Here is a 27,645-nt window from a genome sequence, read left to right as displayed (position 1 = left end):
CACATCCTCTCCAGCATTTGCTGCTGTTACCTTTTCTGATGTGTGACATTTCTCACAGGAGTGAAGTGATATCTCATTGTTGTCTTGATTTGCATTTCTCTGACAATCAGAGACTTGGAGCATTTTTTCATGTGTTTCTCGGCCTTTTGGATCTCTTCTGTGGTGAATATTCTGTCCAATTCCTCCCCCCATTTTTGGATGGGGTTATTTGTTGTCTTGTTGAGTCTGGTAAGCTCTTTATATATGTTGCTTATTAAACTCTTATCTGATGTATGGCATGTAAAGATCTTCTCCCATTCTGTGAGGGGTCTCTTGATTTGGGTAGTGGTTTCTTTTGCTGTGAAGAAGCTTTTTAATTTGATGTAGTCCCATAGGTTTATACTTGCCTTAGTCTTCCTTGTAATTGGATTCGTTTCATTGAAAATGTCTTTAAAATTTATGCGGAAAAAAGTTCTTCCAATATTTTCCTCTAAGTATCTGATAGTTTCAGGTCTAACATCCAAGTCCTTGATCCACTTGGAATTTACTTTTGTATTTGGTGAAATACAGTGATTCAGCTTCATTCTTCTGCATGTTTCAACCCATTGTTTCCAACACCATTTGTTGAAGAGACTCTGCTTCCCCCATGTAATAGTCTTGGCCCCTTTGTCAAAGATTAGATGTCCATAGGTGTGGGGCCTCATTTCTGGGCTCTCAATTCTATTCCACTGGTCAGTGTGTCTGTTCATGTTCCAGTACCAAGCAGTTTTGATGACAATGGCCCTATAATATAGTTTGAGATCTGGCAGTGTGATGCCTCCGGTTCTGTTCTTTTTTCTCAAGATTGTTTTGGCAATTCTAGGTCTTTTCTGGTTCCAGGTAAACATTTGTAGCATTTGTTCTATTCTCCTAAAAAATGTGCTTGGGATCTTGATGGGGATAGCATTAAATTTGTAGATGGCTCTGGGTAATATATTCATTTTGATGATGTTAATTCTTCCAACCCATGAGCATGGAATATCTTTCCACTTCTTTGTGTCTTTTTCAATTTCTTTGAGTAGTGACTCATAATTTTCAGTATACAAGTCTTTCACTTCTTTGGTTAGGTTTATTCCTAGATATTTTATTGTTTTTGTTGCTATAGAAAAAGGAACTGATTTCTGGATTTCAATTTCTTCTAACTTAGTGTTTGCATAGAGGAATGCCACTGACTTTTGAATGTTAATTTTATAGCCTGACACATTACTGTATTGCCTGATGATTTCCAAAAGCTTCTTGCTAGATTCCTTAGGTTTTTCCATGTATACTATCATGTCATCTGCAAATAAGGAGAGTTTGACTTCTTCTCTTCCAATCTGTATGCCTTTAATTCCTTGCTCCTGACTGATTGCTATGGCAAGAACTTCCAACACTATGTTGAATAGTAATGGTGATAGTGGGCAGCCCTGTCTAGTACCTGATCTGAGGGGAAATGCTTCCAGTTTTTCACCATTGAGTATGATGTTGGCTGTAGGTTTGCTATATAGAGACTCTACTATCTTCAGGAATTTTCCATCTATTCCCCTTTTTTGTAGTGTTTTGATCATAAAGGGATGTTGTATTTTGTCAAAGGCTTTCTCTGCATCTATTGATATGACCATGTGGTTTTTGGTCTTGCTTTTGTTGATATGGTGGATCACATTGATTGATTTACGTATATTAAACCAACCTTACATGCCTGGGATAAACCCCACTTGGTCATGATGAACAATCTTTTTGATATACTGCTGTATCCGGTTGGCTAGAATTTTGTTCAATATTTTCGCATCTATGTTCATCAGAGATATTGGTCTGTAGTTTTCTTTTTTGGTTGTGTCCCTGTCTGCTTTTGGTATCAGGGTGATGTTGGCTTCATAGAAGCTGGCAGGGAGTATTCCAGTGTCTTCAATCTTCTGGAAGACTTTTAAAAGTGGAGGTATTAGTTCTTCTTTGAAAGTTTTGTAGAATTCATTTGTAAAACCATCTGGTCCAGGACTTTTATTTTTGGGAAGATTTTTGATAACTGTTTCAATTTCATTAGCTGTGATGGGCCTGTTCATGTTATCCACTTCCTCTTGACTTAGTTTTGGAAGTTGGTAGGTATCTAGGAAATCATTCATTTCTTCCAGGTTCTCTAGCTTGGTGGCATATAGTTGTTCATAGAAGCCTCGCATGATATGTTGAATTTCTGCAGTGTCTGTTGTGATATCTCCTCTTTCATTTACTATCCGATTTATTTGGGTCTTCTCCCTTTTTTGTTTTGTGAGTCTGGCTAAAGGTTTGTCAATTTTGTTTACTCTTTCAAAGAACCAACATTTACTTTCATTGATCTTTTGTATGGTTTTCCTATTCTCAATGTTATTTATTTCTGCCCTAACTTTAGTGATTTCTGTCCTTCTGGTTGCTTTAGGGTTCCTTTGTTGTTCTTCTTCTAGGTCTTTAAGATGTGCAATCAGGCTGTTTATTTGTGCCTTTTCTTGTTTCCTAATGTGTGCTTGTATAGCTATGAACTTCCCTCTTAGGACTGCTTTAGCTGTGTCCCCAATATTTTGATAGCTTGTGTCTTCATTTTCATTGAAGTCTCGAAACATTTTGATTTCTTCCTTGATTTCCTCTTTGACCCAGAAGTTAAGAAGTGTACTGTTGAACTTCCACATTTTGGTACTGTTACTAATCTTTTGTTGATTGTTAAGTGTTAGTTTCATTCCACTATGGTCTGAGAAGATGCTTGGGATGATTTCAGTGCTCTTGAATTGGCTGATGCTGTCTTTGTGGCCTAACATATGGTCTATCCTTGAGAATGATCCATGTGGATTTGAGTAAAATGTATATTCCAGTTTCTTGGGATTAATGACTCTGAAAATGTCCAATAGTTCTAGTTTATCTATCTCTTCATTTAGCTCCCTTATGTCTTTACTGATTTTCTTCCTGGATGATCTGTCAAGTTGAGAGAGTGGGGTGTTGAAGTCCCCTACTATGATTTTGTTACTGTTAATATATTGCTGTAGCTCTTTCAGTAGAAGTTTGATGTATTTAGATGGCTTCACATTGGGTGCATAGATATTAATAATTGTTAAGTCCTCTTGATTGACTGATCCTCTGAGCATTAAGTAGTGTCCATTCCTATCTTTTTTAATCTTATCTATTTTAAAGTCTATCATGTCAGATATGAGAATAGCTGTTCCTGCCCTTTTTTGTGGGCCATTGGCTTGAATGATAGTTTTCCATCCTTTCACTTTAAGTCTGTGTTTGTCTTGTTGCGTTAGGTGAGTTTCCTGTAGACAACATACTGTTGGGTTGTGTTTTCTGATCCATCTTCCTACTCTGTGTCTTTTAATAGGTGAATTCAGGCCATTCACATTTATTGATATCAAAGATTGAAGATATTTTAACGCCATTCTTGTAGAGTTTTAGAGTGTTTTGATATATGTTCTATTTGTGGTGGTCTGGTTGTTTATAGGAAACCTTTCAGAACTTCTTTCAAGGCAGGCTTGGTGATGGTTGCTTCCTTCAACTGTTGTTTGTCTGAGAAGGTTTTGATGCTTCCATCTAGTCTGAATGACAATCTAGCAGGATATAGTATTCTTGGCTGAAAGCCTTTCTCATTGAGCACTCGATAGATATCTTGCCATTCTCTTCTGGCCTGTAGTGTTTGTATGGAGAAGTCTGCTGCTAATCTTATGGGTTTTCCTTTGTAGGTGACTCTTTGTTTTTCTCTTGCAGCCTTGAGGATCCTTTCTTTATCCTTATTCCTTTCCAATCTAAGTATGACATGTCTTGGTGTCTTTAGGTCTGGGTTAATTCTGTTTGGGACCCTCTGGGCTTCTTGAATCTTTATGTCTTTGGTGTTGTCTAGACTAGAGAAATTTTCAGCTATTATGGCCTGGAGAACGCTTTCTTCCTCCCCTTGTCTTTCTTCCTCTGGTAAGCCAATAATGCGTATATTGTTTCTTTTGAAGTCATCCCATAGGACTCTGTTATTGTTTTCAGCATCTCTTAATCTCTTTTTGAGATCTCTTACTTCTTTTTTAGTTGTCTCTAATTCATCCTCAATCTTGCTAATTCTGTCTTCAGTCTCATTGATTCTATTCTCTCTGCCCTCTACTGCTTTCTGGAGTTCATCTATTTTGTTGCCCTGCTCTGATACTGTTTTAGCTTGTTCAGCTAGTTGCCTTCTTAGCTCAGCGATTTCAGCTTTCAGCTCTCTAATAACCATGAGATTATTAGAATTTTCTTCCATATTCTCATTTGTTGTTCCTGCAGTTCTGATATTATTTCCTTAGCTAATGTTTGGATGTTGAACTCGTTGTTTTGTGCTTCGCCCTCTGGAGGACTTTTAGCTGGACTCTTGTCCTGGTTCGAGTCTCCATTATTTTTTCTTGTTGTTTTAACCATTTTATATAAGTTAACAGTTTTTTCAATCCCTGAGTTGGAGTTCAGTGGTGTAAAAGCCTTTTTTTTTTCCCCCCCTGTAGGCTATGGTAGCCTGAGGGCTTTTAAACTATCAATAGGCTTCTTGGCTTAATCAATGACTCCTGACCAAGAGATAAAGCAGGGTGTGGCAGCGATAATCCAGTGGTTATGCAAAGAGACTTTCACAGCCCTTCAGCTATGCCACCGAGGTATAGGTCTTCTCCTGAGTTTCCCGGTTAGATCTCTGTGCCCTGGTGTCCCTCCCTGTTGCTGCTCCAGATTCTGAGGGTAGTAGCAATGGAGACTCAGAGTTGTACTTGGTGAGTCTCTGGGGAGTCCTTTCCTCCCTTCAGCTGTCCCCTTGTTGGTGGAGCAGACTGGAGGTGGTATCTCCACTGACAAACTGTTGAACTGTGAGCAGTCACTTAATCTCTCCTTAGGCCCCTCTCTCCTCTCTGTCACCAGCCACGCGTGTTTGTACTCACGGGTGATTTACTGGGTTTCTGTGGTCATTCTAGTCCTGTCTTGTTTCGGTCTGGGTGGTCTCCTAGTTTGGTATTCCTAGTTGATCCAGGAGAGGAGAGGAGAGGAGAGAAAGCGATCTCCCTTTTTGTTATTCTTGTTGTTGTTATTGATGTCGTCGTTGGATAGGACAGAGAGAAATGGAGAGAGGAGAGGAAGACAGGGAGAGAAAGATAACCAGCAAACCTTTTTCACCGCTTGTGAAACGACTCCCCTGCAGGTGGGGAAATAAAATCTTTTTTTAAAAAAAAGATAAAAGGAAAAATAGCTGCTGGGAGTGGTGGATTCATTTTACATGAATAGAATTACAGTGATTACCTTGCCTGCCAAAAAAAAAAAAAGATTTACTTATTTATGAGAGTAGAGAGAAAATGAGCATCACTCTGGCACATGAGATGTCAGGGATCAAATTTAGGACCTAATGCCTGAGATTCCAATGTTTTAATACCCGTAATGCCTCCTGAGTGGTTTGCCATTATTTAAATTAGATAAATAATTTTTATAAATTCAAACTATTTAAAATTTTTATTTTATTTTTTTTTATTACATGTCAACAAGTTACAGAATTACATGTTGACCGGGGTTTGAATCCATACTGTTCCCATCACCAGAGTTCTGAGTCTTCAGTCTCCCCTCTGCAATACACCACAGTTCCCTTAAAGTTGTAGACACGGGCCAACCATCTTCTCTATAACTGTCTACATTTATACATAGTTGCCCCTTCTTTTTCCAGTTCAATCCTCTCTTCCCCTCTAAGCCACTCATAACAATCCAAACTATTTTTTAGTTCACAGATTTTGATTTTTTTTTTTGATCTTTCATTTTGTGTGTTGTGTGTGTGAGTGTATATATATATATATATATATATATATAGTGTATATATTATAAATATTTATATATTTATAATATATATATATATATATATATATATATATATATTTGCCTCAAGGGTTATTGCTGGGGCTCAGTGCCTACACCATCAGTCCACTGCTCCTAGAGGCCATTTTTCCCCCTTTTGTTGCCTTTGTTATTGTAGCCTTTTGGCCATTATTGTTGTTGATGTTGTTCATTGTTGGATATGACAGAGAAATGGAGAGAGGAGGGGAAGACAGAGAGGGGGAGAGAAAGATAGACACCTGCAGACCTGCTTCACCGCCTGTGAAGTGACTCTCCTGCAGGTGGGGAGCCAGGGGCTTTAACCGGGATCCTTAACTGGGTCCTTGCGCTTTATGCTATGTGCGCTTAACCCGCTGCACTACTGCCCGACCCCCTTGTATATATTTTTCATTAAATTTTTTTTATTATTTATTTTCCCTTTTATTCCCCCCCCCCCCCCCCCATTTTTTTCTTTTTTTCCTCCAGGGTTATTGCTGGTGTTCTGTACCGGTACTACGAATCCACTGCTCCTGGTGGCCAGTTTCATTTTTAAAAATTCCCCCCCCCCTTTTTGTTGCCCTTGTTTTATTATTGTAGTTATTATTGTTGTCAGTTTTCATTTTTATTGGATAGGACAGAGGGAAATTGAGGGGAGGAGATAGAGAGACAGACTCCTGCAGCCCTGCATCACCACTCATGAAGCTTTCTACAGGTGGAGGGGACCAGAGGCTTGAACCTGGGTCCTTGTATACTGTACTGTGAGTGCTTAACTAGGTGCACCAACGCCTAACCCCTGACTTTTTTTTTTTGTCATTAATGTTTCAGGATGTCTTTTTCAGATTGAGAGTAAACTGAGGCAGAGAGAAAGAGAGACAGAAACCACAGCACTCAAGCTTCCTTCACTGTGGTGGGGGCTGGACTCAAACATGGGCCAAGCACCTGGAAAAGCAATGCACTATCCAAGTGAACTATTTTGTTAACTCTTAGTTGACAACTTTCATCCTATGAATATTATCTTACTTTCAGGCTTATTGTTAGTTTTTAATTTTATTTTTATATTTATTTACCAGAGCACTGCTAAACTCTGGCTTAAGGTGGTGTGGAGGATTGAACCAAGGAACTTCAGAGCCCTCAGGTATGAGAGTGTTTTGCACAACCATTATGCTGTCTCCTCCACCCAGTTTTTGTTTTTTTTTTTAATTTTTATTTATAAAAAGGAAGCACTGACAAAACTATAGGATAAGGGGTACAACTCCACACAATTCTCACCACCAGAACTCTGTATCCTATCCCCTCCCCTGATAGCTTCCCTATTCTATCTCTCTGGCAGTATGGACCCAGGGTCATTATGGGGTGCAGAAAGTGGCAGGTATGGCTTCTATAATTGCTTCCCTGCTGAACATGGGCGTGGGCAGGTCAATCCATATTCCCAGCCTGTCTGTCTCTTTCCCTAGTGGGACAGGGCTCTGGGGAAGCGGGGCTCTGGGACACATTGGTGGGGTCGTCTGCACAGGGAAGTCCCATTGGGATCATATTAGCATCTGGAACCTCGTGCCTGAAAAGAGTTAACATATAAAGCCAAACAAATTGTTGATTAATCATGAATCTAAAGGCTGGAATATTTCAGAGGAAGATTTAGGGTCTCTGTTTTAAAGATAGCTAGTAGGCCTATTTTAGTTATATTCCAAAGGGCCCATGGCTATACTAGTTTATTTCCTGAGCCTGACATCTGATATGCAGGTGGACCTACGTTATTGTCTAGGGAGATGATGTCATGGCTGGAAAAAGGGCTAGAAAGCTGGATCAGGGAAGAGAATGGCCCCCAAATATGGGAAAAGTGAAAAAAATATTGTTGACTATAGTTTTTTTTCCTCTTTTTAAGATTTTATTTATTAGGGCAGGATGGGGTGGTGACATCACACACCTGATAGAGCGCACATGTTACCATGTGCAAGGATCTAGGTTCAAGCCTCCTCATGCCCACCTGCAGGGGCAAAGCTTTGAGAGTGATGAAGCAGGGCTACAGCTGTCTCTGTCTCTCCCTTTTATCTCTCATTCTTCTTGACTTCTGGCTATCTTGACCCTATAAAGACTAAAAAATTAAAACATTTATAAGTGGTAGGAAGAGGAGGAGAAGAGAGAGAATCAGAGCACCACTCTGGTACATGTTTTGCCAGGTATTGATTGAACCTAGGGCCTCCCTGCTTTATCTCATGGATGACTGTTTTTTTGGTTTTGATATTGTCATCACCGGCCTTCACCGTTCTGGGTAGAGAGGGCACACTTTCCATGTGAGCTATTTTGCTGGTCCCATTTTGAATTTTTTAATAGAGGTATATTTATTTATTTGGGGGTGGGGAAATAGAGCGCTTGCTTTACTGTGCAGTAGGGTGAGGTTGAGCTCCTGGTTGCCCTCAGGGATCATTGTGCAAATGGAAGTTTCACTGCTGCCATGGTAGTTCCTCCTTTTCTTCCTCCCCCTAGATAATCATTTGACAGATGAGCATGATAAAACCCAATTCCTGTGGTTCGGGAGGTGGCGCAGTGGCTAAAGCATTGGATTCTCAAGCATGAGGTCCCAAGTTCAATCCCCGGCAGCACATGTACCACAGTGATACCTGGTTCTTTCTCTCCTCCTATCTTTCTCATTAATAAATAAATAAAAATCTTTTAAAAAAATCCAATTCCTGTTTTTGCAATGAGAAGGATTAAAGATCACATAGAGTGAATGACTGTACAGCAGTAGACGTCCAGCTAGCAGCAGGTGTGCTTCTTAATCTCTCCGTATGGACTGGTTACAGAAAACTCATGGAATACCTCTCCCTCTCTACTGGCTCTTTTATTAGTTGATAAGTACACTCATGACCTGTCTTCTGCCATCTCAATTTTTCTAAATTTCCCTCCCACACATTTCTGAGGAAATGTGCTGGTTTGTATCTTTTTTTTTTTTTTAATATTTATTCTCTTTTGTTGTCCTTGTTGTAGTTATTATTGTTGTTATTGATGTCGTTGTTGGATAGGACAGAGAAATGGAGAGAGGAGGGGAAGACAGAGAGGGGAGAGAAAGATGCCTGTAGGCCTGCTTCACCACCTGTGAAGTGACTTCCCTGCAGGTGGGGAGCTGGGGGCTTGAACCAGGATCTTTACACCCGTCCTTGTGCTTTGCGCCACCTGCGCTTATATTTTTTTTGCTTTTTGTTGCTCTTGTTGTAGTTATTGTTGTTATTGATGTCGTCATTGTTGCATAAGGCAGAGAAATGGAAAGAGGAGGGGAAGATGGGGGAGAGAAAGATAGGCACCTGCAGACCTACTTCACTGCCTGTGAAGCAACTCCCCTGCAGGTGGGGATTTGGGGAGCTTTTTTTTTTTTTTAATTTATTAATGAGAAAGATAGAGTAAGAACCAGGCATCACTTGGGTACATGTTCTTCCTGGGATTGAACTCAGGACCTTATTCTTGAAAGTCTAGCGCTTTATCCACTGTACCACCTCCTGGACTACTGCTGGTTTGTATTTTCAGCCAGTCACAGACCTGTGCTTCTGAGGCCTGTGCTTGACGGTGTTATTGCTATGTCTGTGAGCACTTGTCTGCTTTTTTTTTTTTTTTTTTTTTTTCTTCTTCATGCCACCAGGGTTATTGTAGGGGCTTGGTGCAGGCATGATGAATCCACTGCTCCTGGTGGCTATATTTTCCTTTTTTCTTAACGTTTTACTAATACAGAAAAGTTGAGCTTCAAAGGAGAGGTAGAGAGGGAGAAAGACAGACAGTGCTTCTGAAGTGTCCCCCCTGCAGGTTGGGAGCATGATAACACATACACTCCACTGAGTGCCCCGCCACCTGCATGTCCTCATTTTCTGTCTTAATTCTGAACATTTGGAATTTAATATTTTATTCCTTCCCCTTTATAGAGCTCTGGGATTTAAACTCCACATGGTCATGTGCTCCTGCCCATTTCTTTCATTTTTAAAATATTTATTAATGAGATTAGGGGCTGGGTGCTGGCGTACATGGTTGAGCACACATGTGCTGAAAATACAAACCAGCAGTAGTCCAGGATGTGGTACAGTGGATAAAGCGCTAGACTTTCAAGAATAAGGTCCTGAGTTCAATCCCAGGAAGAACATGTACCCAAGTGATGCCTGGTTCTTACTCTTATCTTTCTCATTAATAAATTTTTTAAAAAAAAGCTCCCCAAATCCCCACCTGCAGGGGAGTTGCTTCACAGGCAGTGAAGCAGGTCTGCAGGTGCCTATCTTTCTCTCCCCCATCTTCCCCTCATGCACAAGGATTGGAATTCAACCCCCCAGCCCCCACCTGCAGGGGAAGCTTCATAAGGAGTGAAACAGTTCTGCAGGTATTTTTCTGTCTCTCTCTCTCTCTCCCTCTACCTTCTCTCTATATTTCTTATTTTTTAAAAATAAGTGAGGCCTGGCAAGGGAATAGCATAATGAATATGCAAAAATATTTATGTCTGAAATTCATAGTCCCAGGTTCAGTTTTGTGCACCACCAGAGCTGAGCAGTATTCTGGTTAATAGAAAAGATAGACAAAGAAAGGACCAGAGCATCATTCTGGTACATGTACTGCTAAGGATTGAAAGGGAAACAAAAGACAAACAAAAAACACATTCAAGTAGAGGAATATATGACATGGAAAATTGAAGTTTACCCATACCCCCCTTACCTATTGACACTAGTTTCAAATAAAAAAAAAAAAGTAATAGGATAGGAGAAAAGTGTTAGGATAGGAGAGAGAGGAAGAGAGAAAAAGAGACAACTGTAGCACTGCTTTACCCTGAGGTAATGAAGCTTCCTTCAGGTAGTTGGGGCCCAGGTGCTGGAACTAGGGTCCTTTCACATGGTAACGTGTGTACTTGACCACGTGCCACTGCCTAGCACCTACAATTAAAAAAAATTTGCTCCAGGATTAGTGCTGGACTCAGTGTCTGCACTGAGGTCATTTTCCCATTTTATTTATTAATTTTTTCCTCTTATTTGATAGGACTGAGAAAAACTGAGAGGGGAAAGGGAGATAGCGAGAGAGAAACCTTCCCCCTTGTGGATGTGGACCAGGGACTTGAACCCTGGTTCTTGTGCATGCATATTTAACTGGATAGAATTGCCTGGCCCCTAAGAGTTTTTAATTATAGTTTTCCCCATTTATATTTTTACTTGTCATTGTTTCCTTACACTAAAATTTTGCACATAGGTTATTACTCTCAACATTGACATTGGTTAAAGACTTTCACTTCTGAGGCTCTGAAGGTCCTAGGTTCTATTCCCAGTACCTGATTTGGGTACTGCTTTGTCACAAAATTGCAAAAACAAGTCCAAAAAAGTGATAAACTTTTAGGTAATTGTTATGAATGTAGTACCAAGTGAGTTTTAAATTATTGTAGAAGGGTGGGAAGGGCATGGCATTATAATTATGCAAACATATTTGCATGCCTGAGGTTCTGAGCTCCCAGGTTCAAGCCCCTGCACCATCAAAATCTGTGCTGAGCAGTGCTCTGGAAAAAAAATGGTTATTTCTATATTTACATGAGTCATGAATTTCAGAGATCTAAAAGAGTACAAACTAAGTCATGAAGGAGTTGGATAAATGAACTAAGACCATCTGAAGTGTTTTTCCCTTTAGATTTATATTATTGTTTATTAAAATTTTATTTATTATTAGATGTAGAAATTAAGATGGGTGGGGAGACAGAGAGACCTGCAGCCCTGCTTCACCACTTGTGAAATTTTCCCGCTGCAGGTGGGGACCAGGGACTAGAACCCACGTCCTTATGCACTGTAGTGTGTGCTTAAGCAGGTGCCCCACTGCCTGGCCCCCTTCCCTTTAGATTTTTATTTCATTATTTAAATCATGTGTGCATGTGGGTTGAGAGTTATGAGAGCAAGGGACATACAACCCAGAACAGGAGCCTCAGGCATGCAAGTCATGTGCTCTACCAGTTGTGCTATTTTACCAGGCCATATTGAGTGCTTTTGCTTAAAGGCTTTAAATGTTTTCTAGATGTTACAGAAAATAAAAGCTATGGGGGTCGGCGGTAGTGCAGCGGGTTAAGTGCAGGTGGCGTAAAGCGCAAGGACTGGCGTAAGAATCCCGGTTCGAGCCCTGGCTCCCCACCTGCAGGGGAGTCGCTTCACAGGCAGTGAAGCAGATCTGTAGGTGTCTAGCTTTCTCTCCCCCTCTGTCTTCCCCTCCTCTTTCCATTTCTGTCCTATCCAACAACTATGACAATAATAATTACAATAATAAAACAACAAGGGCAACAAAAGGGAATAAATAATTACTTAAAAAATTAAAAAAAAAAGCTACATTGAACTGCAGATAACTGGTAGAATTATTGACTTTCTGAAATATATCTGTTGAGGGAGAAACAAATACAATTTTTTTTTGCAACCTGGATTATTGCTGGTGCTCTGTGCATGCTGGCAGACCTTTTTTTTTTTTTTTTTTAAAGATAGAGGATGAGAGGCAGGGAGAGAAAAAGAATGAAGACCACAGCATGGCTTTACTGCTTGTGAAGAAGCTTCCTCATATGGGTGCTCCCATGTGGTCTCTGCCTTGAGTCCTCACACATGGTAAATAAGGTGGGCACTCTATCAAGCCATCTTCTGGCCCTCATACTATTCTTTTTTTTGTCTCCAGGGTTATTGCTGGTATTCTTTGCCTGCACTACGAATCCACTGCTCCTGGCAGCCAATTTTTCCCTTTTGTTGCCCTTGTTTATCGTTGTTGTTATGGCCGTTGTTACTGAATAGGACAGAGAAAAATCGAGAGAGCAGAGGAAGACAGAGAGGAGGAGAGAAAGATAGACACCTGCAGACCTGCTTCACCACTTGTGAAGCGATCCCTCTGCAGTGAGGAACTGGGGGCTCCAACTGGGATCCTTACGCTTGGCGCCAAGTGCGCTTAACCTACTGTACTACCGCCCTCCCCCCATAATTCTTTTGAGTTTTAACATCAAGCTGAAAGATGTTTCTCTCTGAAAAAATGCTGATAAAGATGGTCATGCGTTTTAGGTCTTATGAAATAGAGGCAGCAGGTTTTTACTAATAACCTGGCCTATAGAAACAGGTACTTATTTCTTAGAATCTAGAATTTCTAAATTAGTAGTTCATAATTCAATGTTGGCTTTTTTAAAAAAATATATTTATTCCCTTTTGTTGTCCTTGTTTTATTGTCATAGTTATTGTTGTTATTGATGTCATTGTTGGATAGGACAGAGAGAAATGGAGAGAGGAGGGGAAGACAGAGGAGCAGAGAAAGATAGACACCTACAGACCTGCTTCACCGTCTGTGAAGCGACTCCCCTGAAGGTGGGGAGCTGGGGGCTCGAACCGGGATCCTTACACTGGTCTTAGCACTTTGTGCTATGTGCGCTTAGCCCCTGCGCTACCACCAACTCCTCAGTGTTGTCTTTTTAATACAAGTGCTGCTTTATTATTAGAGATAGGAAGAATGAGAAGAAGAGAACCAAACATTACTCTGGTACATGTACTACTGGGGATTGAACCCAGGACCTCATGTTTGAGAGTCCAAGTTCACTGCTGTACCTCCTGGACCACAGATGGCAATATCATTTTTGCCTCCAGGGTTGTTGCTGGTGTTTCCGCTATGAATTCACTGCTTCTAGCAGCCATTTTTATATTTTTGTTGGCTAGGACAGAGAGATATTGAGTGAGGAGAGGAAGACAGAGAGAGGGAGAGATCCCCCTACAGATGGGGACCTGGGGGCTCGAACCAGGATCCTTGTGCAGGTCATTGTGCTTTGCACTATGTGCGCTTAACCTGATGCGCTACTGCCTGGCCCCTAGCAATGTTCTTTACACCGGTCCTTGCGCTTTGTGCCATGTGCGCTTAACCTGCTGTGCCACCACCTGTCTCCCCCCAGCAGTGTTTTTAAAATTCTCTAATATGTTTAAGCTCTAGGGAAAATTTAGTATGAAGAAGTTAGTACACTTCTACACTAGGGTATAGGTTTGGAATACTGTTACAAGGGTATGTATGGAACATAGTCTGATGGGGCCACCGATTATAAGTAAACTATTTCATTGTGGGTGAGTATAGCTGATGAGGCTTGGAGGATGTTGGAAATATAACTAGGAGGCCTGACTTAGGTCAGGGATTGGTTGCTAAAGTGTGTTGGCAGACAAAGGCCTTGGAGGAAGTGACATTCAAGCTGGAGCTAGACTGAAAAGAGAGCGCACATGTTACCATGCACAAGGACCCAGGTTCAAGCCCCCCCACCCCCACCCCCATCTCTATCTGCAGGAGGAAGTTTTGCAAATGCTGAAGCAGTGCTGTTTCCCTCTCTGCCTTCCCTCTCGATTTCTGGCTGTCTATCCAATAAATAGATAAAGATAATAAAAAATATATTTTTAAAAAAACAACCTCTGAGACTGGGAGGATGTCGATCTAGTTGAGCAGAGTGTTCACAGATTGGTTGAGGAATCCACTGTCACTGGGACTTTACCACTGTAGGCCAATGTGAAAGATAAAGGGAGAGTCACAGAGAGAGGAGAGTCAAAGAGAGAAAGGAGAGACTACAGGGGCCAGGTGGTAGTGCACCTGCTTAAGCATACACATTACAGTGCTCAAGGATGCAGGTTCAAGGTCCCCACCTGCATGTGGAAAGCTTCACAAGTGATGAAGTGATGCTGCAGGTGTCTCTCTCCCTTTCTATCTCCCCTTCTCCACTTCTTCTTCTTCTAGTGTTTGCCCTTCTTCCGTAGCCAGACAACAGTGTCAGGTTGAGCCTGATGTAAAGTTTCGAGACCTCCTTTGAATCTGGAGAGGGGGCAGTCGTTGACTATGTGGGTCATAGTCTGTCTGTAGCCGCAGGGGCAGTTCGGGTCGTCTCTGGCTCCCCAGCGATGCAACATAGTTTTCTCGGTACATAGTACTCTCATTTGGTGTACTGAGGTCTCAGAACTGGTTGTGTGAAGGCTCCCTGCCCTCCATGTATCTTTTGAAAAACCATTTATTTTTTTCCAGAGCACCGCTCATTTCTGGCTCTGGAGATTGAACCTGACACCTTTGGTGCCTTAGGCATGAAAGTCTTTTTTTTTCATTGCCATTATGCTATTTCCCTAGTCCTTAATCTATCTTTTTTTAAAATCATTAAGTAGAGAAAACTTTTTTCTCTTTTTGCCTTCAGGGATATATATATATATATATATAATTTATTTATTTTCCCTTTTGTTGCCCTTGTTTTTTATTGTTGTAGTTGTTAGTCATGTTGTCATTGTTGAATAGGAGACAGGAGGGGAAAACAGAGAAAGATAGACACCTGCAGACCTGCTTCAACGCCTGTGAAGCGACTCCCTTGCAGTTGGGGAGCTGGGGGCTTGAACCGGAATCCTTACATCTGTTCTTGCTTTGCACTATATGTGCTTACCCTGATGCGCTACTGCCCAGCACCCAGCAATGTTCTTTATGCCAGTCCTTGTGCTTTGTGCCATGTGCGCTTAATTTGCTGCGCTACCGCCTGACTCCCCGCCTTCAGGGTTATTGTTGGGGCTCAGTAACTGCACCATGAATCCACTGTTCCTGGAGGCCATTTTTCCCCTTTTTGTTGCCCTTGCTGTTTATTATTTTTGTTGTTTTTGCTGTCGTTGTTGGATAGGACTGAAAAATTGAGAGAGAAGGGGAATGATAGACGTCTGCAGACCTGCTTCACCACTTGTGAATTGGCCCCCCCCCCCCCCAAGTGGGGAGATGGTGGCTCGAACTGGGATGCTTACGCTGGTCTTTGTGCTCCCTCTAACTTTACTTTTTCTCTTTACCAGAGCACTGCTCAGTTCTGACTTCTGATTGTGCTGAGGACTGAAGTTGGGACCTTAGCCTCAGGCATGAAAGGCTTTTTGCATAACCACTGCTATTTTCCCTACTCTCAATTTCTAGAAGATCTGATTTAATAGGAATTCCTTCTTAAAAATTTTATTTATTTGGGAGTTGGGCGGTAGTGCAGCAGGTTAAACACACGTGGCGCAAAGCGCAAGGATCCCGGTTTGAGCCCCCAGCTCCCTACCTGCCAGGGGAGTCGGTGAAGCAGGTCTGCAGGTGTCTTTCTCTCCCTCCCTCTGTCTTCCCCTCCACTTTCTATTTCTCTTTGTCCTATCCAACAACAAAGACATCAATAACAACAGTAATAACTACAACAATAAAAAAAAAAACAAGGGCAACAAAGGAATAAATAAATATTGAGAAAATTTATTTATTTACTTATTGGATAGAGACAGAAATTGAGAGGGTAGGGGGTGATAGAGAGGGAAAGAGAGAGACATCATCTCTCTGTCTTAGCGCGCGCACACACACACACACACACACACACACACACACACACACACCCCGCGCAGGTAGGGACTAGGGGATTGAATTTGGGTCCTTCTTTGTGCTCTTTAAGGTGAGTGCTTAGCCTAGCCAGTGTACCAGAGCCTGGCCCTGAAATTCCTTTAGCTATTGCTTGTCTTATCTCTTAAGCTTTCTGTCCCTCCTTCAAATCTGATTTGCAAGATAGGTATTAGCAGGATAAGGTATTCTTTTCTTGGGTACATGTCTTTTCCACTTAAGACTTTGAATATATCCTGGATAGCCCTTTCTAGTCCTTTCTGTAAGAGATTAGCTAATTAGTTTGAGTCTACCCTTATACATGACTATATCTTTAAGAATCCATTTCATTTCCTTCTGAGAGTTCTCAAGACTGCTCTCCACAGGGGTTGGACCAATTTACATTCCCACCAACAGTGCAGAAGGGTTCCTTTATCCCCACAACCTCTCCAGCATTGTTGTTCCTACCTTTTCTGACCTGTGACATTCTCACAGGAGTGAAGTGGTACCTTATTGTTGTCTTTGTGTTTCTTTGACAGTCAATGACATGGAGCATTTTTAAATATTTGTTGGCCTTTTGGATCTTTGGTGAATATTCTGTTTATCCTCTCCCCATCTTTGGATGGGAGTCATTTGTTTTCTTGTTGCTGAGTTTGGTGAGCTCTTTATATATTTTGGTTATTAGCCTTTTGTCTGATGATTGGCATGTAAAGATCTTCACCCAGTTTGTAAGGGTGGTGGTTTCTTTTGCTCTGCAGAAGATTTTTAATTCGATGTAGTCCCGTTGGTCTATTTTTGTTTTAGTCTACTTTGTCATTTGATTTGTATCATTGAAGATGCCTTTAAAATTTAGAGTTCTCCCCAGTCCCCACCTGCAGAGGGAAAGCTTTGCAAGTGGTGAGGCAGTGTTGCAGGTGTCTGATTCTCTATCACCCCTTTCTCTCTTGATCTTTGGCTGTTTCTATTCAATAAATAAAGATAATTTAAAATTTTTTTAAAGAAAAAAAAATTTAGAGTTCTGGGTGGGGTGGGGTAGATAGCATAATGATTATGCAAAGAGACTCTCATGCCTGAGGCTCCAAAGTCCCAGGTTCAATCTTCTGCACCACCATAAGCCAGAGCTTATATTCTGCCAATATTTTCCTCTAGATATTTTCTAGTTTCTGGCCTAACATCCAAGTCCTTGATCCATTTGGAATTTTTTTTTTTGTGTTTGGTGGCTCAGTCAGTTTCATTCTTCTGTATGTTTCAACCCAGTTTTTCCAATAATAGCTATTGAAGAGACGTTCCTTTTCCCGTTTAATAGTCTGGGTACCTTTGTCAAAGATTAGATTTCATAGGTGTGAAACTGAATTTTGAAGCCTCAGGCATGAAAATTAAAGCATAGACATTATGTTATCTCCAGAAATATCTTTCAAAATATTAAGACTTGTTAACATGAGAGAGTACATCGATGCTTGGGACTCAGCTAGGGGCCTCATGTCTTCAAGTCTGGTGCTCCACCTGTTGAGCCATCTCTAGACCCACTTTTTTCTTTTTATTTATTTGTTCATTAGGGAGGGTTAATGGTTTATAGTCAACAGTAAAATACAGTAGTTTGTACATATTAACATTTCTCAGTTTTCCACATAACAATTCAACTTCCTCTAGGTCCTCCTCTGCCATCATGTTCCAGGACCTCAACCCTTCCCCCAACCCCAGAGTCTTTTACTTTGGTGCAATACACCAAATCAAGTCCAAGTTCTGCTTTGTGTTTTCTTATTTTTCAACTTCTTTATTATTATTATTATTATTATTATTATTATTATTATTATTAGTGATTTAATAATGGTCAACAAGGTTGTGGGGTAAGAGCACTGCCAGAGTGCCATATCCCATCCCCTCTATTGGAAGTTTCCATGTTCTTTATCCCTCTGGGAGTATGGACCAAAGATCTCTGTGGGGTGTAGAAGGTGTGAGGTCTGGCTTCTGTAATTGTTTCTCTGTTGGACATCTGACCCATTTTCTTTTCCTTTTTTTAAGAGGCAGAAAGTATAAAGGAAATATTAGTATAGAACTTTCCTTCCTCCAGTGTGGTGTGTAATGGGCCCAAACATGGGTCACATACATGTCAAAGGAATACATGGTCTAAGCTGTTTTGCTGGCCTCCCACTCCCTTTTTTTTTTAAAATTTACTATAAATAGTATGTTATAAGATTGTAAGATTACAGCGTATAGTTACACACCACATTCACCACCAAAGTTTCTTTTTTCTTTTTACCTCCAGGGTTATTGCTAGGACCCGGTGCCTGCACTATGAATCCATTCTTCTTGCAGTCATTTTTTTGATATATATATATATATATATATATATATATATATATATATATATATATATATATGTTTTTTTTTTTTGGATAGAATAGAGAGAAACTGAGAAGGGAGGGGGAGATAGAGAGGGAGAGAGAAAGATAGACACCTGCAGACCTACTTCACTGCTTGCGAAACGACCCTACTACAGGTGGGGAGCCAGGGGCTTAAACTGGGATCCTTGCTCGGGTCCTTATCCTTCATACTACATATGCTTAACCTGGTGTGCTACTGCCTGGCCCCTCACCACCAAAGATCTATATTCTCCATCCTCCTACCTCCCCAAGATAGCCACCATAGTTCTCACAAGTCTTAGGAATAGTTTGTTTTCTCTCGCAAGTTCATGTGAATCAGATCTCTAGATTCTACAAGTGAATGAAACAATCTGGTAGTTGTTTGTCATCTCTTTACTTATTTCGATAAGCATTATCACCTCCAGTTCCATCCATTTTCTCCTAAAATATCATCTTTTTAATTTTTTTTATTTATTCCCTTTTGGTGTCCTTGTTGCTTTATTGTTATAGTTATTGGTTGTTGTTGTTGGACAGGACAGAGGGAAATGGAGAGAAGAGGGGAAGACAGAGGGGGAGAGAAAGACACCTGTAGACCCACTTCACCACCCGTGAAGCGACTTCTCTGCAGGTGGGGAGTTGGGGGCTCAAACCCGGTCCCTACGCCGGTCCTTGCACTCTGCGCCCAACTTGCTGCGCTACCGCCCAACTCCCAATATCATCTTTTTTGATTGCAGAGTAGTATTCCATAGAAAATATATTCCATAACTTTATCCATTCATCTGTCATTGGGCATTTAGGCTGCTTCCATTCTTTGGCTATTGTGAATAATGCAGCTGTGAACATAGAGGTGCACATGTCCTTTCAGATTAATATTTGTGTCTTTTGGATAAATGCCTAAGAGTGGTATTGTTGGATCATAAGGTATTTCCATTTTTATTTGTTTAAGGACTCTACATACAGTTTTCCAAAGGGGCTGCACCAGTTTGCATCCCCACCATCCATGTAACAGTTCCCCTTTCTTTTTTTTTTTATTTAAATGTTTTTTAAATTTTTTTTTTTTGCCTCCAGGGTTATTGCTGGGGCTTAGTGTCTGCACTACGAATACACTGCTCCTGGAGGCCATTTTTCCCTTTTCTTTCTTTTTTTTGTTGCCCTTTTTGTCATTATTGCTGTTGTTGCCATTGTTGTTGGATAGGACAGAGAAAAATTGAGAGAGGAGAGGAGACACGGGGAGAGAAAGATAAACACCTGTAGACCTGCTTCACCGTGAAGTGAGCCCCCATGCAGGTGGGAAGCCTGGGGCTCAAACTGGGATTCTTATGCCAGTCCTTGAACTTTGTGCCATGTGTGCTTAAACTGCTGCGCTACCACCCAACCCCCTTTAAAAATTAAAAAAAAAATTATCTTTATTTATTGGATAGAGACAGCCAGAAATCAAGAGAGAAGGGGATAGTAGGGAGAGAGAGAGATCCCTGCAACACAGCTTCATTTTTTAAAAAAATATTTATTTGTAAAATGGAAACACTGACAAGACCATAGGATAAGAGGGGTAGATGTCCCACCACCAGAGCTTCGTATCCCATCCCCTCTCCTGATACATTTCCTATTCTTTAACCCTCTGGGAGTATGAACCCAGGGTCATTATGGGGTGCAGAAAGTGTCAGGTCTGGGTTCTGTTATTGTTTCCCCACTGAACGTGGTCGTTGACATGTCGATCCATACTCCCAGTCTGTCTCTATTTCTCTAGAGGGGCAGGGCTCTGAGGAAGTGGAACTCCAGGACACATTGGTGGGGTCATCTGTCCAGGGAAGTCCAGTTGGCATCATGGTAGCATCTGCAACCTGGTGGCTGAAAAAGAATTAACATGCATCATGGTAGCATCTACAACCTGGTGGCTGAAAAAGAATTAACATATAAAGCCAAACAAATTGTTGATTAATCATGAACCTAAAGGCTGGAATATTTCAGATGAAAGATTTGGGGTCTCTGTTTTGGAAATAGCTGGTAGGTCTATTTTAGGTATATTCCAAAGGGTCCATTAGTTTTTTTCTGAGCCTGACATCTGATATGCAGGAGGACCTAGGTTATTGTCTGGGGAGATGATGTCACGGCTGGAAAAAGAGCTAGAAGGCTGGATCAGGGAAGAGAGTGGCTCCCAAATATGGGAAGAGTGTATAAATATTGTTGACTGTAAACCCCATCGATTTGATCTGGGGCCCACATTCAGCATAGGAGCCTATCTGAACTTGCATTCTGTGGTCATCAGTAGGAACATTCTGAGTTGTACCAATTTCAGAACCCATCATCTTCAGGTGGTAGAAAGTACATTATCCAACCCCCCTTCGGAGGATGGAATATTCTCTACCATTGTTGATTCACATTGAGGGCAAGGTCCTATGGGGGCCCTCAAAGAGGTCCAGTATGTTGTTCCTGATGGAGATGACCAGTGATAATGGAGGAGGGGTCTATTTGAGGTATAGGCTCATGGTGTTTTTGTGGGAATCCCAGGACTCCCTGAGTAGATCCCCAGCTGATGGGGTGGCCTGATAGTGGCTAAAGAGTGATCATTAAAGTATGCCAGTCTGTTGCCCTTATTCAACAGCTTCACCATTTGTAAAGCTTTCCCCCTGCAGGTGGGCACTGGAGGCTAGAACCTGGGTCCTAGTGCATTGTAATGTGTGCTCAACCATGTGCGTCACCACCTGGACCCCAGAGTTCCTTTTCTTTACTTCTCCAACACCTGCTATTTTTATTTGTTGAAAAATCCATTCTCATGGATGTCAGATGGCATCTCAATGTTGTTTTAATTTACATTTCTCTAATGATAAGTGAAGCTTCCATTCACTTTAAAAAAATTTTTATCGGGCAGGGGTAGATAGCATAATGGTTATGCAAACAGACTCCCATGCCTGAGGCTCAAAGTCCCAGGTTCAATCCCCTGCACCACCATAAACCAGAGCTGAGCAGTGCTCTGGTTAAAAAAAAATACACACACACACACACACACACACACACACACACACACACACACACACACACACACATATATATATTGATTAGTAGTAGGATAGGAGCGGGGAGAGAGAGAGGGGGGGGGGAGAGAGAGAGAGAGAGAGAGAGAGAGAGAGAAAATGAACTAGACACCACTCTGTACATGTGCTGCCAGGGATCAAACTCAGGGACCTCATGCTTGAGAGTTCAACACTTTTTCCACTGCGCCACCTCCTGGACAATTATTATTATTATTATTTATTTTACTGGAGCAGTATTCAGCTCTGGCTAATGTTGGTGTGAGGGACTGAACCTGGGACATTGGATCCTCAGGCTTGAGAGTCTTTGCATCTACTCACTTTATAACTTCTCATTTCCTATTCGACTGCCTTTTTTTTTTCCTTTTAAAAAAGCTTTTATTTATAAAATGGAAATATTGACAAGAGTATAGGATAAGAGGGGTACAATTCCACACCCACCCCCAGAATTTTGTATCCAATCCCTTCCCTTGATAGCTTCCCTATTCTTTATCCCTCTGGGAGTATGGACCCAAGATCATTATGGGATGCAGAAGGTGGAAGATCCGGCTTCTGTAATTGCTTCCCGTGATCCATACTCCCAGCCTGTCTCTCTCTTTCCCTAGTGGGGCAAGGCTCTGGGGAGCTGGGGCTCCAGGACACATGGTGGGGTTGTCTGGCCAGGAGTGGGCCTTTTTGAAGAGTCTCTGAGTCTTGTGGTTTCCTAGTCAGGCATTCAGAAGCCAATGATGTAGCTTAGAATTCACCAGTAGATGGCAGTCACACCCCAGAGTCAGTCTTTGGCTTCCTTGTGGCTTTTCAGATGTTCCATAGCTTGGAGTTTGCAGGTCTATGAGAGTAAACCTCAGCTTAAAAAAATGATGAATTCTGCCTTTATCCAGGCCAAACATAGATCTCTCACTAGCTGAGAGTTTTTAAGTTCAATAGGCCTTGCCGTTTATTGTGTATTGGTCTCTTTGGCTGTTTCTTCTAGTGTCCACCAGGGATACTTGACCTTGATTCTCCCAGCAGGTTATAGAGATTGTAGAAACCAGCTCCAAAAGCCACTGAAGCCTGTGATAGTGTTTGGTACCACGGGATATTTACTCTCCTATCTGTTAGAATAAGTATGTACATATTACATATGAGAATACTTTGTGTATTTGTATTTGTGAGTCTTTAGTGGCATATTAGTATATCTGTAGGGCCTCTGGTTTTTTGTTTTGTTTTGTTTTTTAAAAATACTTATTCCCTTTTGTTGCGCTTGTTGTCGACTGCCTTTTTTAAAAAAATTTTTTGTATTTATTTATTTTCCCTTTTATTGCTGTTTATTATTATTATTGTTGTTGTTATTGATGTCGTTGTTGGATAGGACAGAGAGAAATGGAGAGAGGAGGGGAAGACAGGGGGAGAGAAAGATAGACACCTGCAGACCTGCTTCACCACCTGTGAAGCGACTCCCTTGCAGGTGGGGAACTGGGGTCCTTACCCTGGTCCTTGTGCTTTGCGCCATGTGCGCATAACCCGCTGTGCTACTGCCTGACTCCCTTGACTTACTTTTTTTTTTTTTCTTACTGATTGGTCTGCCTAGAACTTCAGACTATTTTGAAATAAGTGGTAGAATTAAACACTTCAATGTTCTTAGTCTTAGAGGAAAACTTTAAAATTTTTCACCATTATATTATATTGCTATATATTTCCCCATATATTGTCTTTTCCATGTGTGAGAAGTTTTCTTCTTTGTTAACTTTTATCATAGGGTTTTGTACTTTATATTATGCTCTTTTTGACTATCAATTAAGATGATAATGTGTTTTTCCCTTCACTTTATTACAGTTATATGGTATATTGATTAACTTTTTTTTTTTTTCTAATATAGAATAGGATAGGGAGATATTGGGAGAGGAGAGTGGGAGTAAATAGCATAGTGGTTATTCAAAGAGACTCTCCTGTCTGAGGCTCCAAAGTCCCAGGTTCAGTCCCTGGCACCACCAGAAACCAGAACTGAGCAGTGCTCTGTTAAAAAAAAAAAAATTAAGAGAGGAGGGGAAGATAGAGATAGGGAGAGAAAGACACCTATATACTTGCTTGTGAAGCTACACCCCTTGCAGGTGGGGAGCTGGGGGCTGGAACCAGGATCCTTGTGCTTTGTACTGTTTCCTTAACCTGATGCGCTACTGCCTGGCCCCCTTGATGAACTTTCTTATGTTGAGTTTCCCTTGCTATTTGAAGTAAACTGAATGAACTTGGTACTGCTGTGTGCCCACTAAGTTGCCTCCTGAATCAACTGCATTTGTATTTTTAAGGCATTTTGACCTAAAAGTTTTCTTTTTTTTTTTTTAATATTTATTTATTTTATTCATTCCCTTTTGTTGCCCTTGTTTTATTGTTGTAGTTGTTGTTGATCTGGTTGTTGTTGGATAGGACAGAGAGAAATGGAGAGAGGAGGGGAAGACAAAGAAGGGGAGAGAAAGATAGACACCTGCAGTCCTGTTTCACTGCTTGTGAAGTGATTCCCCTGCAGGTGGGGAGCCGGGGGCTCGAACCGGGATCCTTACACTGGTCCTTGTGCTTAGCGCCACCTGCGCTTAACCCGCTGTGCTACCGCCCGACTCCCGACCTAAAAGTTTTCTTTTGTTGTCATTGGATATATATTATCAGGATAATGATAATCTTATTATTTCTTTTGAGAAACAATGTGAGGGATAACCTGGGATAAAACACTTGGTATAATTTTATTAATGAAGCCATGTTTCTTGGTGTCTCTTTGTTGGGAGGTTTTGCTAACTGACTTAATACCCTTGCTCACTGGAGTTCCATTTAGACTGTAGTTTGCATATTTTTGGAAACTTACCCATTTTGTCTTGGTTATCTAATCTTTTGGCATGTGATTAGTCATTGTATTTTCATGTAATTCTGTTTATCAGAACTGAGAACTGCTTTAGTTAAAATAATAATAGTAATCATATTAATAATATACAAAAAATCAGTAAGAGGGGGTGGTGGCATACTTGGTTGAGCATACATGTTACATTGTACAAGACCTAGCTTCAAACCCACCTCCCCCTTGCAGAGAGGAAGCTTCTTGATTGGTAAAGCAATGCTGCAGGTTTCTCTTTGTTTCCTTCCTATCTCCCCCCCCAATTTCTTTTTGTCTATCAAATAAATGAATAAAATATTTAAAAAAAATTAGTTGCATTTCTCCATTCAAACAATACAAGAATTAAATCTTATTTATAATAGAATAAAAAAGAATTAGGTGTCTAAGAATAAATTTACCAAAGATAGTGAAAAGCTGTATGTTGAAAACTACTAAAGAAAAATAGACAAATGGAAAGATATACCATGTTCATGGATTGTTAGAATTAACATCACTAAAATGATAGGTTCAGTGCAATCAGGTTAGAGTCCTATCAAATTTCATTCAGGGAATAAACAAATGATACAGAAGTTTCTTGGGGACCAGAATTGCTAGTGCAATCCTGAGAAGAAAACCAAGGTGGATATATTATCTTCCTGACTTTAAACCATACTGCTGGTTTAGAGTACATAAATGTGTGGTACTTGATATAGACACACAGATAAATGGAATATAATTAAGAGGCCAGAAATAAGCCCTCACATATATATGGACATTTATTAAGGGGTACAGTATATTAACTGGAGAAAGGAAAGACTGAAATAATCCCTTGTGGGTTTATTGAGTCCATATAGGCTAATGTCAGCCATATGCTAATTACATCCCAAAGTTGGGTGGTGGTGCACCTGGTTGAGTGCACAAGAACCCTGGTTCAAGCCCCTGTTTCCCACCTGCAGGTGGAAAGCTTCATGATTGGTAAAGCAGTTCTGCAAGTGTCAATCTTTTTCTCCCTCTTTGTATTTCTCCTTCCCCTCTCAATTTCTGTGTCTTATCAAATAAAATAGAAAGGAAGAAGGAAAGAAGAAAGAAAGAAAAAAAGGCCAGTTCCAAGCGTCAGCAATAACCCTGGTGGTAATAAATAAATAGATAGGAAAAACTATCATTTGTAGTATGTGCTCTTAATCTGGTGCGCCACCACCAGAAAACTATCATTTATAAAGTGTGTATTTAGTTCTTTGGTGGAGCTGGGTGATTTGCCATACATAGCATGGTGGAGTTGGGACTCAAACCTAGAATATGTATGTGACAAGGCATGTACCCCACCCAGTGAGCCATCTTTTTTATGCAGAGTGTGTATTTCTTATTTCTATTGTTACTGTTGCTTGTTTTTATCCTTGTGAGCTATTGACCTTACGTGTCTGAGGGAAGAGGACGTGGGTGGATATTTTATTTTATTTTATTTTATTTTATTTTATTTTATTTTATTTTATTTTATTTTTTATCTTATAGATTTTTTTCCAGGAAAACTGCTGTTACCCTGAGGATTGACTTGAAAGGAACATGTACGTCATCTCATTTTTTTTGTGGAAGGGAGGAAGAGTTCCTTTATTTAGTCCTGGGGATTGAATTTAGGGCCTCATACATAAAAGACATATACTCAGTACTTACCTACATCTTGGATCTTTGGCTTCAGGTCTCTCTCACTCTTTCTTTCTTTCTTTCTTTCTTTCTTTCTTTCTTTCTTTCTTTCTTTCTTTCATTTAAGAAAGGATTAATTAACAAAACCATAGGGTAGGAGGGGTACAATTCCACACAATTCCCACCACCCAATCTCCATATCCCACCCCTCCCCAGTAGCTTTCCCATTCTCTATCCCTCTGGGAGCATGGACCCAGGGTCATTGAGGGTTGCAGAAGGTAGAAGGTCTGGCTTCTGTAATTGCTTCCCCGCTGAACATGGGCGTTGACTGGTCGGTCCATACTCCCAGGCTGCCTCTCTCTTTCCCTAGTAGGGTGGGTCTCTGGGGAAGCTGAGCTCCAGGACACATTGGTGGGGTCTTCAATCCAGGGAAGCCTGGCTAGTATCCTGATGGCATCTGGAACCTGGTGACTGAAAAGAGAGTTAACATACAAAGCCAAACAAATTGTTGAGCAATCATGGACCCAAAGCTTGGAATAGTGGAGAGGAAGTATTAGGGAGGGTACTCACTGCAAACTCTAGTGTACTTCTGCTTTCTTACTTTGGTGCCATACTCCAAACTCAGTCAATTTCTGCTTTGCGTTTCTACTTCTTTTTTTTTTTTTTTTTTTTACATGCATAACATTCCCCAGATTCCCATTTAACAATACAACCCCCACTATTTCATTCATCATTTTTCATGGACCTGTATTCTCCCCACCCAGCCACCCACCCACCCCAGAGTCTTTTACTTTGGTGTAATACTCCAATTCCATTTCAGGTTCGACTTGTGTTTTCTTTTCTAATCTTGTTTTTCAACTTCTGCCTGAGAGTCTCTCACTCTTTCTGACAACTACTGCATTGGGATTAGGATTTTAATTTAGGAATCCTGTGGGGTGGGGGTTGTATATAAACATTTGTTAACAATATTGAAGTATTACAGGGAAGCTTGAAATTTAATTAGAAACATAGAAATCCTGGGGTACAGGCAAAAATGGCTCATAATTAGGAGGTACTAATGTTTTGTTTTATTTTGTTATTGGCAGGGATAGATAGCATAATGGTTATGCAAAGAGACTCTCTTGCCTGAGGCTCCAAAGTCCCAGGTTCAATCCCCTGCACCACCATAAACCAGAGCTGAACAGTGTGCTCTGATAAAAATAAATAAATAAATAAATAATTATTTTACTATTTCCAATATTACTACCTGTGGTGGTGGAGTCCAATTTGGGGCCTCATGTGTACATGTCTGATGCTCTATCACTGAGCCCTTCTGTGGCTGCATGTGTGTGATTATTTAATTGCTTTACCACCCTTCTAGTGCCTCCCTAACTACACTGTTTTTTTTTTTTTTTTGCTGTGCTTCAGCTGACCAGCCTCATTCCCATTTTGCAGGAACTGTTTGTTCTCTTTGCTTGGAATGCTCTCTCTCCATATTCTGTTTTTGCCATTTCAGATCTTAGTGTAATTCAAAGAAGTCTTCCAGTTTATCAGAGAGATCCTAAAAATAAATGAGAAATCATGTTTAGAAATGAAGAAAATGGAGCAGATGAGGCAGTGAATGTTCTCCCCATTCTTGTAACCCATGGGT

At 40.8% G+C, this 27,645-nt stretch overlaps 1 protein-coding gene across 3 annotated transcripts in view; it reads left to right on the top strand.

Moving 5' to 3' along the window:
• ZMYM2 (zinc finger MYM-type containing 2) overlaps window positions 1-27,645 on the top strand; it is a 114,202-nt gene that overhangs the window by 14,406 nt on the left and 72,151 nt on the right. For all 3 annotated transcript variants that reach the window (XM_060194739.1, XM_060194740.1, XM_060194741.1), the window contains exon 2: window positions 6,879-6,943. In XM_060194739.1, coding sequence (XP_060050722.1) covers window positions 6,879-6,943 — 65 coding nt within the window. The remainder of the gene's footprint in view (window positions 1-6,878; window positions 6,944-27,645) is intronic.

Source organism: Erinaceus europaeus, chromosome 7 (genome assembly GCF_950295315.1).
Source record: "Erinaceus europaeus chromosome 7, mEriEur2.1, whole genome shotgun sequence".
NCBI classification, from domain to species: Eukaryota; Metazoa; Chordata; class Mammalia; order Eulipotyphla; family Erinaceidae; genus Erinaceus; species Erinaceus europaeus.
Note: the sequence above shows the minus strand (reverse complement) of the source record. Positions and strands in the feature narration are given on the sequence as shown.